Source organism: Eptesicus fuscus, chromosome 2 (genome assembly GCF_027574615.1).
Source record: "Eptesicus fuscus isolate TK198812 chromosome 2, DD_ASM_mEF_20220401, whole genome shotgun sequence".
NCBI lineage: Eukaryota > Metazoa > Chordata > Mammalia > Chiroptera > Vespertilionidae > Eptesicus > Eptesicus fuscus.
Window position 1 is genome coordinate 22,560,755 of NC_072474.1, and position 14,437 is coordinate 22,575,191.

Here is a 14,437-nt window from a genome sequence, read left to right on the forward strand (position 1 = left end):
GTGTCGAGGGCGGGGGGGCTCAGCCTGGCCTGCACCCTTTCCAATACGGGACCCCTCAGGGGATGTCTGACTGCCTCTCACAATCCGGGACCACTGGCTCCTAACTGCTCGCCTGCCTGCCTGCCTGATCGTCCCTAACCCCTCTACCTGCCTGCCTGCCTGATCGTCCCTAACCCCTCTACCTGCCTGCCTGATCGCCCCTAACCACCTCTGCCTGCCTGCCTGCCTGATTGCCCCTAACTGCTCCCCTGCTGGCCTGATCACCCCTAACTACTCCCCTGCTGGCCTGATCGCCCCTAACCGCCTCTACCTCGCCCCCCACCGGGGACTCAGGATTCCCTCCCTCTGGCCAGCCACAGGCACCCAGGACCTGGGCTGGCTTCGCCCGGGTTGGCCGCAGCCACAGGGGACCATGGGCAGGCAGCTTCACCTGGGCTGCAGCCGCAGGTGCCCGGGACCACAGGGCGGGCAGCTTGTCCCTCTCCTGGGCCACAGCCCCAGCTGCTGACGCCTGGGACCATGGAGCAGGCAGCTTGTCCCTATCCTGGGCTGCAGCCTGGCTGGTCCCCATTCCTCTCTCCCTAGTGTTGAGTGTCTGAGCTGTTACGGCATGACGGTGTGAGGGCATGATGACCATTTGCATATTAGCTCTTTATTAAATAGTATATGGCTAAAAGTTTCAGTGCCAATTAACATCAGTAAGGAAATCAACCTGTCTGTTATTATTCAGTGTAACCTCTTCATATCTCAATTTTTCAGAGTTGTACTAAGGATTAATTAAATTGTGCTGTGATAATGATAATCATAATGATAATGATAATAATATCTAACATTTATTGAGTAAGTACCATGAAGAGTTACTGTTCAAAGCTCTGGCATATATTAACTTGCCAAGTTCTCACAGCTACCATATAAGGTCGTTTCTTTTTGTTATTGTTTTAATAAAATAGGCACCCAGTTGATAGGTGTCTATTCAAGGTCACACAAAATAAGTGGCAGAGTCAGGCTTTAAACCTAGGAAGAATGACTCCAGGGTCTGCTTACTTAACCCAGGTGCTGTGAGAAGATGCCTCACACAAAGCAGTCATTTCATTTTTTTTTTTTTATAATTATGTTTATTGAGTGCTTTCTATGCATATGCCAGTTGGCATTTAATCTTCAACAACCCTATCATTCAGTGATTCTTTTTATTTATTTATCTTTATTGTTGAAAGTATTACAGATGCCCCCCCCCCATTTTTCCCTTTGACCCCCCCTCCACTCTTCACCCACCCCTCCCAGGCCTTTACCACACTATTGTCTGTATCCATGGACTATGCATATACACACATAAATTCCCCAGTTAATCTCTCCCCACCCACCCATCCACCCCCACCTTCCCTCTGAGATTCAACAGTCTGTTCCATGCTTCTATATCTCTGGATTTATTTTGTGCATCAGTTTATTTTGTTCATTAGATTCCACATATGAGTGAGAACATGTGATACTTGTCTTTCTCTGACTGGCTTATTTTGATTAGCATAATGTTCTCCAGGTCCCTCCATGCTGTTTCAAAGGGTGAGAGATCCTTCTTTTTTACAGCTGCATAGTATTCCATGGTGTAAATGTACTACAGCTTTTTAAAACATATTTTTATTGATTTTAGACAGAGGAAGGGAGAGGGATAGAGAGATAGAAACATCAATGAGAGAGAAACATCGATTGGTTGCCACCTGCATGCCCTCTACTGGGGATCAAGCCTGAAACCCAGGCATGTATCCTGACTGGGAATCAAATCACCATGACCTTCTAGCTCATGGGCCAATGCTCACCCACTGAGCCACATTGGACAGGCTGTACCACAGCTTTTTTATTCACTCATCTACTGATAGGCACTTGGGCTGTTTCTAGATCTTACCTATTAAAAATCCCACTGCTATGAACATAGGGGTGCATGTATTTTTTCTGATTGGTGTTTTAGGATTCTTAGGATATAATCCTGGAAGTGCAATCACTGGGTCAAATGGCAGTTCCATATTTAATTTTTTGAGGAAACTCCATACTATTTTCCATAGTGACTGTACCAGTCTGCATTCCCACCAGCAGTGTACTAGGGTTCCCTTTTCTCCACATCCTTGCCAGCACTTGTCATTTGTTGATTTATTGATGGCAGCCATTCTGACAGGTGTGAGATGATACCTCATTATCGTTTTAATTTGCACCTCTGTGATGATCAGTGACTTTGAGCATTTTTTTATATGTCTCTTTTCCTTTATGTCCACTTTGGAGAAGTGTCAATTTAGGTCCTTTGCCCATTTTTAATTGGATTGCTTGTCTTCATTTTGTTAATTTGTATGAGTTCCTTATCTATTTTGAAATTAACCCATTTCTGATGACTAAGCTCTGCACGATGTGGCCTCATTTTCTCCCTCCCCTTGTTTCCTTCTGGCTCGTCAAGTCTCTCCCCTCCCAGTCAACCTGCCTCACTAGTTCTGAGGTGGCGGGTGCTCTTCCCCAAGGTGTTTGCATGGTTGCCTTTTATTTCATCGAAGCCTTTGCTTAACTGTAATCTTCAAAAGGGCAGTTTCTGACCACTCCAATCAGGTTAGTCATTCTCCATCACTTTCACCCTAGTTTGTTCATAATGCCTATCACTATGTGAGACAATATTGCCTATTACATTATTGTCTGGATCCGCCACCAGAACGTAACCCAATGAAGGCAGAAACTTGCTCTGTTCTGAATTTTTACACATACAAGATTTGAATAAATGCTTTCTACTAATTCATTTTCCCATATATCTGTCCCTTTATCCATCTATCTATCCATCCATATTCCTATTTTCCATCATATGTGAATCCTTACATTATACAATGCTACCTACCATTTCTCCCTCCCCCACCCCCTTTTCTGACAACTATTTCTTAAAGAAAATTGTGGAAGATCTAAATGCAACATTTGGAACACATATGTTGAGCAGAACTATAGCTTTTCATCAAACTAAGTGAAGAAGGTAAGTTTTGAAATCAAACTCTACATGGTTCTGTTTATAGATTTATGCATTCGTGAGCTTTATATACAGCAATCACTGTTTTGTGATCTCCGAAGTTCAATTCAAATCCAGAGTGAGGCTGCCCTGAAATCATTATCATCAAGCCACTATTTTTCACTCCAGATGAATTACTGTTTAAAGGACACTTAGGAGTCATACATACAGTTATAAGGGGAAAAGATGAAAGGTGTGAAAGTAGTTATAATAAAAAAGATGTCTTTTCAGGCTATGTGTGAAGACAATGTACTAGACATCTAAAATTATGGCACTGGCTTCTCTTATTTTATTCCCAAGTTACTTCCTTCCTTTCACATTTATGATTATTTGGGGAGCATGATGTGTTTTGTTCTGTATGAATTTAGAGAGAGACAGAGTAGCTATTGTTTACTTAGAAGATTTTATTGACTTCTGGAAGCATTTTCTATTCCCTAAATTATTTCTTTTTCACTGAACTGAAAACTGGTCATCATTCAATTGGATCTTCTAGGTTTTTTCAGTGGAAAAGGCAACATCTTATATCATTATTGGCTCCCACATGAGTCACCAGGTTTACCAGTGTCTTGGAGACAGTTCCCAGACCAGTCCTGGAAATATAAGATGGTTGGGGTGGTGGGGGAGCACATGGGGAAGAAGAGGAAATGCCAGGAGTCAAGAAAGGGTCTTAAAAGGTGAAATAGAAAATAAATAAAGCAAACACTTTGCACGACATGCATTTCGCTACTGCTCTGAGGAGTTGGGCCTAGTGCACTGCACAGAGCTTCCCTCCGCCTATGCAATCATTAATTGTTTGCTGAACCTCTCAATAGGACAGAACCTGATCTTCAACACTGATATAAAAAGTGTTGTGCTAAAACAATGTCAACTCTTTGCTTTTGTTGCTCATTTTTAGTTTTAGCTAACAGATTTTCAGTGCTTGCTATATCTCATGCATTCTTCAAAGCACTTTATGTAAAGTAAATTATTTAATCCTTGTAAGAACTCTATGAGATGGAAGCACTGTCAGTTCAATTCCTAGCTGAGAAAATGAGACAAAGGAAGGTTATGCCCAAAAACCACAGAGCAGACGGCAAATGGGTAAGCTAGGACTTGCACAGTGGTCTTGTGGCAGAACCGACAAAAATGCTATTTAGTATTAATAGTAAACGCAATAAGAATTAGGTAAATTACTATATTTAATAAATAATGCTCTGATTGAAAATTGATTAAGCATTTGAATTTAGAATTATCACATTTATAATTACAATGATGAAATATTTCTTTTATTTTCATATAAATTATCCTCCTATTTCTCTGCTCTATAGAATGGTAGTTACATTTATGTTTTTTGTGCAAGATATTTTAAAATAAATTTGAATTTTAAAAAAAGATTTACCAATTTCATAATCTTTCACTTATTTTTTTTTATAACTAAGTTACTTGCTCCCTTGTTAACTTATCCAAAAAGGAGATATGCTTTTTAATGTTTCTGTGGGCAGACAAAAGAATATGTCTATTCTTTGGTCTCATTTTTCTTTTTGAAAAAAGTATAATAAATTTGATAGTAAATTGAAGATAGTACCAGAATGCAAAGAAATAAAAAGAATATGTCTATCTTATTTTAGCCATGTACTAAACATTATATTTTAAATTCAGTTGTAAGTTTTTTAATGGAAAGTAAAAAATAAATATGAAGCTCAAACAGCTTTTTTATTTGCAGGTAAAGTAGATAACTACCAAATATATATCATATATATATATATATATATATATATGTATGTATATATATATATATATATATATATATATATGTATGTATGTATATATATATATATATATATATCCTTTTTCTTCTTCTCCACTTTTATTCTTTTTTTTTTTTTAATTTTTTTATTGATTTTTTACAGAGAGGAAGAGAGAGGGATAGAGAGTTAGAAACATCGATGAGAGAGAAACATCCATCAGCTGCCTCTTGCACACCCCCTACTGGGGATGTGCCCGCAACCAAGGTACATGCCCTTGACCGGAATCGAACCTGGGACCCTTCAGTCCGCAGGATGACGCTCTATCCACTGAGCCAAACCGGTTTCGGCTCCACTTTTATTCTTAATCAATTTTAAACTTTGCTCTCACGGAATAAGTCAGACAGAAAAAGATAAGAAGCATGTATACACTTTCACACATATGTGGGATTTAAAATTGAAAGCAACAAATGAGCAAACAAGAAAAATAAACAAGCAAAAATTCATAGACACAGACAACAATATAATGGTTATCAGAGGGAAGGGAGGATTGTAAAGGCTAATGGGGGCCAAATTAAGAGTGACAATAAGATTTGACTTTGGTGGTAAACACACCATGAATATACATATAATGTATCATAGAATTGTACACTTGAAACCTATATAACTTTATTAACCAACTAGAGGCTCGGTGCATGAAATTCATGCACAGGGGGTGAGGGGGGTTCCTCAGCCCGGCCTGCGCCATCTCGCAATCTGAGACCTCTGAGGAGATGTCGGGCCTAAATCAGCAGTCAGACATCCCTCTCACAATCTGGGACGTTGCATGCACCAGTAACCATACTTTTTATACAGGTAAAAGGCATCTTGTTGTTGTATGGGCAGCTACATTTTTTTGCCCTGATTATAAAAAGTAGTACATAACATGAGCCTTCTGAGGCAGTAGTACCATTTTCCCCATCTTATGGGTGGAAAAACTGAAGCAGAGAGAAGTTAAGTAGTAGGCTTTGTCACACAGTTATAAGTGTCAGAATCAGGGCTGACCACAAAATGTGCAAGCCAGAGTCTGTGCAAGTCATTGTTGCATCATCTTGTTTCTTCAGTGTTAGAGTAGCCTTGCCAAGTTTTAATTTTTAAATCTAAGAGACTCTTCCCAATATACAAGGTAGGGTCCCTAGGCCTGGCCAATGATCAGGGTCATTGTGGGGCGACTGGTGGTTGAGGCAATTGCGGGGCCCCCACTGGCACCCACCTTAGCTGGCGACTTGGTGCTGCCCCTTGGCCGGCCCTGCCCCCCAATCACCACCGCCAGTCTGCCCCCTGGTGGTCAGTGTGCATCATTCCGCTGGCTGGTCCTGCATTTGGTTGATTTGCATATTAAGGTTTTATTATATAGGATGTCACCCCAATAAATTTATTTAAAAACTAAAAAATAATAATAAATTAAATTCTCATTGTGTCAAATGATATATTTTCAGTAAAAAAAAATATGCTGGATTCTAGAGTTGTCAATTCTATGAAAATCTCAGAGATGGTCTATTATGATCCTGTCATTTTGCAAACAAGGAAACTGAGGCTCTAAAATGATATGAGAAATGTTAGGTGATTAGTATCAAAGTCTATAGAACTTAAATAAATTTATGCAAATATGATGACTTGTATTTGAGATTTCCTGGCTCATTTCTCCTCCACCAATTTGATGTCATCTTCTCTTTCTTTCATCTGTCCCTGGTCCACTCAAATTTTAACCCACTCCCAGTGGTGCTTGATTTGGTTTTTCATTTTTTTTTTTTTTGTATTGGTTTTGAACACGGGCTGATGTACTGGAAAGGAATCTTGGTGGATCCATTTTGAGAGTCCGCGGTAGCTGGACTGCTCTAGTCGCACCAACTCCCATAGACCACTTGAGCCCACTCATTCTCAAAGTGGGTAAAATCCCTCCCAATTTTAGCTGCCATTTTCAAACTGTCTGACTGATTTTCTAGTAAATATCTCCTGTTGGCTCTATTGTGATTCTCCTGCCTTCTCTTTTGTAGACAGAAATAGCACACAGGTCTTGAGGCTGTTGCCAGTTTGTCTCCATTAGCTTGTAGGTTTTGTAGGTTTCAGTGCTTATTGACTTTGCTTACTAGTTACTCTGACTGTTTTGATATGAGGACTTTGAAAAATCCAAAAGCTATTCTGACACCATCACTACCATCTCTCCAGAATTCTCCCTCATTTCTTTTTTTATTTTTATTTTTAATAGATTTGTTGATTTATAATGTACAATTCACATTCCACTAAGTTAATCCATATGAAATTTAAAATATAATGGTTTTAGTATATTTAGGAAGTTGTGTATCAATCACCATAAAAAAATAGAACATTTTTTCATCCCATAAAGAAACCCATACTCAATAACAGTCATTCCCCAAATCCACACTTTTTCAGTCCTAAGTAACCACTAATCTACTTTCTATCTCTACACATCTGCTATTCTGTACATTCCACATAAATGTTATCATATAATATGCAGTCTTTTTGTGATTGGCAGGAAGTGACAGAGAAATGAACATTGTCATTTTAACTTTCATTTCAAATGGGAAACAGCAACAATTTATTGGTGAGAGATTTTCATGACAAATTATTTGCATGTGATTTAAGTTGATTTGCTAATACAGGGCATAGAGCACTATTTGAAAACATGGCATAGTAAATAATAATGATGATTATTACAGCAATACTATATAATAAAAGGCTAATATGCAAAATTGTCCCCTCTACCAGGAGTTCGGCTGGGAGTTTGATCAGGGGGTGGGGCTGGCTGACCAACTGCCTGTGGCCCTGATCGGGGCAGGTCAGCCGGATCCCACCCATGCATGAATTTGTGCACCGGGCCTCTAGAAAAGTATATAAATTTTACTAAATGCCAAGACTATTCTAAGTGCTTCATTTATATTATCAGATTTCATATTCACAGCAATCTATGATGGAAGTATCATTACTACTATCCCCATTTTATTGATAACAAAACTAAGGCAAAGTGAAAACACACACACACACACACACACACACACACACACACACACACATACACACACAAGGTAGACAGTAGAAGAGACAGATTCCACACCCAGAGAGTTTGACTCAAGACTCCTTGTTCTTAATCACCATTCTATAGTGCTTCTCTGATTTTGGGGTGTTTTGTCAACTATCATTCTCTTCTTTTAAATTGCAATAGTAAAACACAGCTTAGGGTAACATATTCTAAACTTTTTCTCATTAGCCATACTTCATAGCATTGACAGTTTATTGGTATATGGAGTGGACATAGAGGGGATAAACGTGATGAAAAAATAATATTAAATTAAAATTTAAAAATAAATGATCATATGTGTGATGATTAATTATTAAAAACAAACTAATGAATCGTTTTTAAGTTCCATGTTTAGTTTTTTAAACTTTTACATAATTCTTTTTTTTGCTTTCTATTTTGATTCATATATAATTTGAAAAGCCTCATTATTTGTATCAAACTGGTCTATTAAAGACAATTAATTTTTCCTAAAATATATTTAATATACAATTGACTATATTCACCTACAAGTGACCACAATTTGTCTTTATCATTTATGACATAGAAAGAACTAAGTAGTTTGTCACTAAATATAATATATTAAAGAATTACTCAGTAAACTAAGCATTGGATTGAACTGAACAAAATTAACTATAATCATGTAAATTTTCACAGGACTTCAAGATAAATAGGGGAGGAGACAGTGTAAACTTCTAAATGAAACCTGACAAAGTTGGAATAATTTTCCGTTTTCTTCTGTCCTGAATCAAACCACCTAAGAATCATTCTGCTTCCCTTGAGAAGAAAGAAATCTCTCTTGTTTAATAAAGCTTCTTCTTTTTTTCTAAAATTTTCAGAAACGCTTTGAAAAAAATGTTTAAGTTGCTAGAAGCATATATAGATTGAGTGACAACTGTAATAGAAATTTACCATATTTCTAGGAAAGTTACTAGGAGGGAGCTGAAGCAGCACATTGTGACCTCTAAGATACCTTTGCTTGATTATAGTTTCTTTCTGCCATCTGGCATCCTCTCCCAAACTCCTCTAAGTCAGACGACCCTGTCTCCTGTTTGACACAGATACGGGGAGCTCTGTGCTCCAGATCATCTGGGCATGGATTCTGACTTTCTGTAACATGTTCCAAGAAACATAATGGGGGAAATCAAACTACAGAACTGACTTCTAAGCAGAATCCTTTGAAGCAGCCCTGGTCATAAAAAGAGCAGATGGTTCAACATCACCAAAAACTAAAGTCATATTTTTTAACTGCCTCAGTGAAGTCATATTTTAATATGCAAGCAACAATATAATTAAATAGCATTCAAGTTTAGCTCTCAGTCCCAGGTCTTACCTCTAAGTTACTCCGTGTAGAAAATCACAGAAGGCATCTCTCTTATTAGCAGTATATATCACACACCACTACTTTGGAAAGCAGATGGAATAATTCCTCAGAAAGAACTATGCCAATTGTGAAAATGTGCAAGTGTATTTATAATTATTTTTTACATTTTCTAGGTATTTTTGTAAGAAAAATCTAAGTATAGTTAGACTTCACATTTAGAAGCATGACAAATAGCAGAGTTTTACAAGCTGCTGTTCACTTGCTAGAGTGGCTTCTTAAATCCCCTAAGCATAGACTTCAACTCAAGTCCCGCTTGAATTGTACCTAGTTGAACTTATTTCTCATATGTTCACCAACTACTAGCTTTCTAATCAAGAAGATTCATCTTAAATTATATAAAGTAGATAAATCTATATAAGTATTAGGCCTACACTTTAAATTATGTTGGAAATAAGTAATTCAAAGGAGAACACTTCTGCATGTTAGAAAGGGGATGTATGGAAGGAAGAAAGACATTATTTGAGCAATTAACAAGTGTAGAAAATACAACCTCTTAACATGTAAGTGTAGGTTCAATAATTATGAAATGGAATTATAAATTTATTTTTATTTATGTACAGAACATATAGCAGAAGAACACTTTATAAATATGAAACAAAGACAAGTGTGCTTCCAAATGGAAATGCTTTCCAGAAACTTACCAGTTGTGCAGTTTTTAAATTCAATGTCATCAATTGCAGCTCCTCCTCCTAGATCCCTTGTTCTGATACCTTGGAATATAACTTCAAAATTTCTTAATTTTCCTAGCAGGATGACAGCCTTTTGCCACTGATCACCAGAAGTCTGCTTACTTTCTTGCCATACTTGAGATAGTCCTTTCTCTGTCTGAAAGTAAAATAGTTTACATTAGAGAAATAATTAAACACAAGAGAAAAAGAATAAAAAATACCCTCCAATCATTTCATCAGTGAAAACTCGATTTAAAAACATTGAAACTCTGATTATCTATCTATATATATAAAAACCTAAGTGACTGAATGACTGGTCGACTGGTTACTATGACGTGCACTGACCACCAGGGGCACACGCTCAATGTAGGAGCTGCTCCCTGGTGGTCATTGTGCTCCCACTGCCACTTCCTATGGCCGGCCAACCTCCCACAGCCCCCCCCCCCACCCCCCCTCCGCCAGCCCTGATCGTCAGCCAGGCCAAGGGACCCCACCTGTGCATGAATTTGTGTCTCAGGCCTCTAGTGATATATATTACTGTATTTTTCCATGTAGAAGATGTTATGTTTTTCTAAACTTGTTAGACTGAAAATCGAGGGGCATTCTTATACATGGAAGTCAGCCGAAGAGGGAGCCACATGGGTGCGTGGCTTCCCACACCTTGTCAAACAGGCTTCCCCAATCATGAGCCTTATTGTTACTGATGTCAGCTGATGCTGTAATTCAAGCATGTCAAACTCGCGGCCCACAGGCAGCATGCCTCATTTATTTGGCCTGTGTTAGCCTTTGAGTTTGACATGCTTGCTATAATTGGAGGTGGAGGTGGAGAGTGCAGAGATGCAACAGTGATCAGAGCATTCTGAGCCCAAAAAGATGTCAAAAAATAAAAAGATAAATAGTGGTAAGCGATTGTCTTACTCTGCAAAATTCAAACTGAATGTAATCAGCTATGTAAAAAAGCATGGAAACAGAGCTGCAGAGAGACAATTTGGACCTCCCCCCACTGATCAGACAGTGGAGAAAACAAGAAGAACAATTTCTTAAGATGCCAAAAAAGAAGAAGGCCTTAAGAGGACACCAGCAAAATGTTTAAAATATTTATTTCTTAATTTGGGGTTGGAAAAGTGGGGGGCATCTTATACATGGGGTGTCTTATATATGGAAAAATATGGTACATCATCAAAACAGACATATTAATCTACTGCAGTGTTTCCTAAAAGCAATATAGCAGAAGTCACAATAACTTTGTTTTGGTATTTTCAGAGATGCCATTATTAAAAAACTAGAGGCCCGATGCACGAAATTCATGCAAGAGTAGGCCTTCCTTCCCCTGGCTGCCAGCACCGGCTTCCCTCTGGCACCCGGGACCCAGGCTTCCCTCATAGCCCTGGCTTCATCCAGAAGGTTGTCTGGAAGAACGTCTGGTCTAATTAGCATGTTATACTTTTATTATTATAGACTAGAGGCCCGGTGCACAAAATTCGTGCATGGGTGGGGAGGGCATTCCCTCAGCCCAGCCTGCACCCTCCCCAATCTGGGACCCCTTGGGGGATGTCTGACTGCTGGTTTAGGCCCGATCCCCAGGACATCCCTCTCACAATCTGGGACCACTGGCTCCTAACTGCTCACCTGTCTGCCTGCCTGATTGCCCCTAACTGCTTCCCCTGCTGGCCTGGTCACCCCCAACTGCCCCCCATGCTGACATAGTCACCCCCAACTGCCCCCACCACCAGTCTGGTCACGCCTAACAACCCCCCTTGCCAGCCTGGTTGCCCCTTAGTGTCCCCCCCCCCGCCAGCCTGGTTGCCCCTCACTGCCCCCCCACCAGTCTGGTCACCCCCAACTGCCCTGCCCCCCACGGGCCTCATAGCCCCACACAGCCTGCTGCTCAGTCATTTGATCACCCCTCACTAACTCCCTGCCGGCCTGATCACCCCACTCAGCCTGCTGCTCAGTCGTTTGGTCGCCCCTCACTGCCCCCCACCTGCTGGCCTGGTCACCACCAACTGCCCCCCCCATGGGCCTTTTTGCCCCATGCAGCCTGCTGCTCAGTTGTTTGGTCGTCCCTCACTAACTCCCTTGCCAACCTGGTCACCCCACACAGCCTGTTCAGTTATCCATTCGGTTGTTTCGGATGTAATGGTCACTTATCCTTTTATATATATAGATGTCCACCAGGCCAGCATGGTTTAATGGTTGAGCATCAACCAATGAACCAGGAGTTCGTGGTTTGTTTTCTGGTCGAGGCACATGCTTGGGTTTCAGCCTTGATCCCCAGTTGTGGGGCATGCATGAGGCATCCAATCAATGATTCTTTCTCATCATTGATGCTTTTATCTCTCTCTCCCTTGGCCTTCCTTTCTGAATCAATAAAAACATATTTTAAAAATATATTCTACTCAATTCAATCCACTTCTCCTGTCATGTATACAAAATATTTTATATCTTATGGAATCTGAACAGTTTATAGAAATCCTGGTTTTATAGCTCTGGCTATTCTTTCAAACTTCTATTCATATTTTTAATTATTGAGACTGCACCATCCTTTAAAGAGCTGAAATAACTTAGAGAAGGAAAGGGAAAAAGAGACGAAAGGAGGACTATGTGGGGAAAATCACTTATCCCTGATGGATATGATAAAGGAACTGTGGAGTGAATTGAGTATGGGTGGAAAGTGATAATTCCTAAATTCTGTCAGATTTCAAAAACCCTATTATTCTATTATTTTGACTACTTAAATTCTATTACAATATTATTATTATATGAGCACTAACTATAACTATTTCTATACCAAGTTCTTTATTTATAAAAAAAATTAATTTCTAAGAGACTTATGTAAATATCTCCTCTGAATATCTAAGGTTGGTATACTAGTAGAATAGTATTATGATAGCTGAATAATCCCAATGTAGTATGTATAACATGACATGACATATAACATAACCTTAATGATAAAAAAAATAATGCCTACAGTAAAACAAAATATAAACCAGTTGACCTCAAGGAAAAGTCTTTAATTATCTACAATTTTCTTTGATAATTTTGAGCCTAGACTATCTCTGGGAATTAGATGTTTAATAAATCATAATAATAAATACAAGAAAGATAAATACATACATACATACATACATATATTACATTTTGTTTATGATTAGCCCCAAGTAATTAATATCTCAGGCTCCAGTACTGTGTTCTTATGATGAATTCACAAGAAAAACTGGCTTTTAAATTTATAATCAAACAGTAGAATAAAGAATATTTAATGTAATGGCATTCAGGAAATCAATGAAAATATTTCAACAGATTTATAGCATACAACTCTGAAACATATAATTTACAGAATATATATCCTACCTAATAATAGAGTAATAATCAATCAAGTGGCTCTTCCTCTACTATGTTACAAAGAGAAAGTAGAACTCCATATCATTTCATCTAAAATTAACTTCACAAAGCAACTAAGGTAGATCTTTCAACATACTTTCCAAAACAACAACAAACCTTTACAACCAGAGACTCTTATAACTTCTGCATGAAAAATCCACACCTACTTAATGGAGCTTTGGATCTTTCTGATGGCTAAAGAAGAGAAGCCATTTTCAAGGTTAGTCTTTGACTCTTGGTGATGTCTCAGTGATTTGGAATCAAAGGAATGATTAGTTAAATTAAAGATTAGAGTAGAAGGGTTCTGTCTGACACATAGCTATATAACAAGCAAGGATATTCATAAAGTCAGTCTTAAGTTACAAATTTAATTCACTTTGCTAATTTTTCCTTTCAACCTGCTTCTGAAGTTAATAGAGCCACTCATCAACCATGTCTCAAAAGGTTTTCAACAAAAATCATCAAAGAAGATTGTGTAATCACTTTATTCAATACAAGGAGAACCATTTCTTAAATCTTACAACTGGCTTTTTAATAAAAAGACTAGAGGCCCGATGCATGAAATTCATGTAAGAGTAGGCCTTCCTTCCCCCGGCACTGGCTTCCCTCCTGCACTCAGGACCCAGGCTTCCCTCACAGTCCTGGCTTTGTCTGGAAGGTCGTCTGAAAAGATGTCTGGTCTGATTAGCATATTATGCTTTTATTATTATAGATATTTGAATAATACATTCATTGTCATTTTATGTGTTAGGAAAAGAAAACAAGGGTAAATTCTTTTAAAAACCAACTATGCATTAACCTACTTATGTGTTATTGTAGAATATTATTCTAATATACTTGCTATTGCTCCACTTTGATATATAACATATAAAATCTTAACCTCATAATTATCAAAAGCATTCATCCAAGTGTGCAATGCATACTTATTTATTGTATGCATCCAGTCATTCATTCATTTAGCAAACACTTGCTAAATAAATGAATGCATCCAGTCATTCATTTATTTAGCAAACATTTAATGTTCATACAGATCCAAATACTATGTTACACACCAGGAACAAAAAGGTGAGGGGAAAAAAGGGTGTCTACCATGTGATGGTATTAATCTAATAGGAGAGAATCATAAAAGTAAATAACTATAAAATTACTACAGAAATATAAAACAGATCAAGTTTT

General features: G+C 38.4%; 1 protein-coding gene across 1 annotated transcript in view; it reads right to left on the bottom strand.

The window, feature by feature from the left end:
- Window positions 1-14,437, bottom strand: part of MALRD1 (MAM and LDL receptor class A domain containing 1) — a 640,413-nt gene that overhangs the window by 232,987 nt on the left and 392,989 nt on the right. Inside the window, exon 30 of the mRNA XM_054724807.1 lies at window positions 9,851-10,034. Coding sequence (XP_054580782.1) covers window positions 9,851-10,034 — 184 coding nt within the window. The remainder of the gene's footprint in view (window positions 1-9,850; window positions 10,035-14,437) is intronic.